Genomic DNA, 1,815 nt, shown 5'->3' on the forward strand with positions numbered 1-1,815 from the left:
TGTCCTTCGTCGATGATGTCAAGGCTTGTGCGCCCGAGTATAGAAAGGGAAAGTGCTACTGGTGAAAACTCCTAATATCAAACTGCTTAGCTTCCGCTATGTACTTCCGCAGCCTAAAAAGTGCGAACTGCGGCCGCTCGCTAGGCCTATTGCCCTCGTCCGCAACACGCACGCATGCAGGGCAGGGCGGTATGCATGCACAAATGTGAGGAAACACCTGCGCAAGCTTGCAGCGACGAACAAGGTGCTGGATCGATAAATGCAGAGTCATAAAGCCGATCAATTGAACCAGTAAAAAGGAAGAAGTGTGTCGGACAATGTCAGTGCAACTGAAGCAGCCGAGGCGACCAAGCATTTGCTGCCCATTGAAATAAAAAAGGCTGAGAAGGCGGTTAACTAGTGGCGCATACAGCGCAAACCCAGCAGGCGCAAGCAAGAGTATAAGCCTGCGTTGAAACCTTTCGCTGGCCGCAGTCCTGTGGATGCAGCGGAGACCAAACACCTGCCTAAGCTGTACACGCCAGTAAGAGTGTCTGTTCGGAAGGAAGGAAAGTGTGAATAAAACGCTGCGGAGCGAGGCTCTGCTTGAATAGTATCTGCAGTAGTCGGGTGACACGTAGAGATCACTGCTTTAAAGGGCAACCAAGCCAACGGCCGCAATAGCGACGGCAAGCAGACTCGGGGCAACAGCAGAGGCTGAACCTGTGATGGATGCCTTGATCTTCTTCCACTGGTCTTCGCTGAGCGCAATTCGCCAACAGATGAACAACACACAACATTGTGTTCGCATCCACAAGCCCAGCTCTGTAGCCAACTGTCGTTTTTCCAGAGACGGTTGCCAACTTACTTGAAGGGTTCTGCGTCCGCTGTAAGTGCTTCAGGTGTGGTCATGCACAGTAGAGCATAGCCTGTCTTCCCATCATCAGTGCTTAGGGCGCCTACTCCTGGGGCTTGAGGAGCTGCCGATCGAGTGCAGGTAACGACGCGGCAGTCAGCAGCGGCATTCTCTTGAGGGTTGTACATAGCAACAAAAGAAATGTTCTGCTGTGTCTTGTAGATTGTTGTTTGCTCTTTATTCGCCGGAGGGATTGTAGTGAAGTTGTTGACGGCGTCCTTCCAGTGGCTCACTGCGGCGGCACAGTCGGGCGTCGCCGATTCCAACTCCATGTAGGCGTATGTACCACTTTTAAATCCATTTTGATCTACGCTCTTTCCTACCTGTTCTGCGTCTTCCTGAAATGAAAAAAGCACGGATGAAGAAATGAGACAGCATGAAGTAGAGATAGGGGGACTAGTGACAGAGATCACATTGAAAGACACTTACTGCTGTCAGAGCTTCACAAACAGGATTCCATGCAGTATTGTGCTGTGAGCTTTCAACAGTAGGTGGAGGCCACTCTAGGCCTGCGCTGCTATCCTTTTTGAAGTGTTCGAGTCCAGCGGCTTCGCGCGCAGCGTTGATTTCGTCGAGGCACACATGATCGTCCCCTGCAGAAAAGCAAGCGATGCAGACATCATATGCCCAAATGTACACATGCGGATACTTGCGGATACTTGGAAACGTGGATTGGAGCCATTTAATGCCCTTCAAAGGATTTCTCCGGTTCCAAACCCACTGAACCTCCGGCACAACTCATCGCCTCCAATGCATTTACTTTGGACCACTACAAGGCTGAAACCCTCCCAACCAAACAAGTATTTGCCGATATACCGAGATCTACAGTGTAGGTTGGGGATGATCCCTCCGCTGTCAATGAAGTTTGCTTTGCCGTTTGATGGACAGCGTTCGCCATCAAGAACGCAGACGCAGAGGCG

At 51.1% G+C, this 1,815-nt stretch overlaps 1 protein-coding gene across 1 annotated transcript; it reads right to left on the minus strand.

Moving 5' to 3' along the window:
- Positions 1-631: 631 nt before the first annotated feature.
- On the minus strand, positions 632-1,793 carry EMH_0078740 (SAG family member; the record flags this gene model as incomplete). The annotated part of the gene is made up of 4 exons (XM_013500037.1): positions 632-740; positions 848-1,233; positions 1,325-1,488; positions 1,694-1,793. 4 exons carry the CDS (start codon positions 1,791-1,793, stop codon positions 632-634), a joined length of 759 nt encoding a protein of 252 aa, XP_013355491.1.
- Positions 1,794-1,815: the final 22 nt, after the last annotated feature.

Source organism: Eimeria mitis, genomic scaffold, assembly GCF_000499745.2.
Source record: "Eimeria mitis Houghton genomic scaffold, Emh_scaff4949, whole genome shotgun sequence".
Taxonomy (NCBI): domain Eukaryota; phylum Apicomplexa; class Conoidasida; order Eucoccidiorida; family Eimeriidae; genus Eimeria; species Eimeria mitis.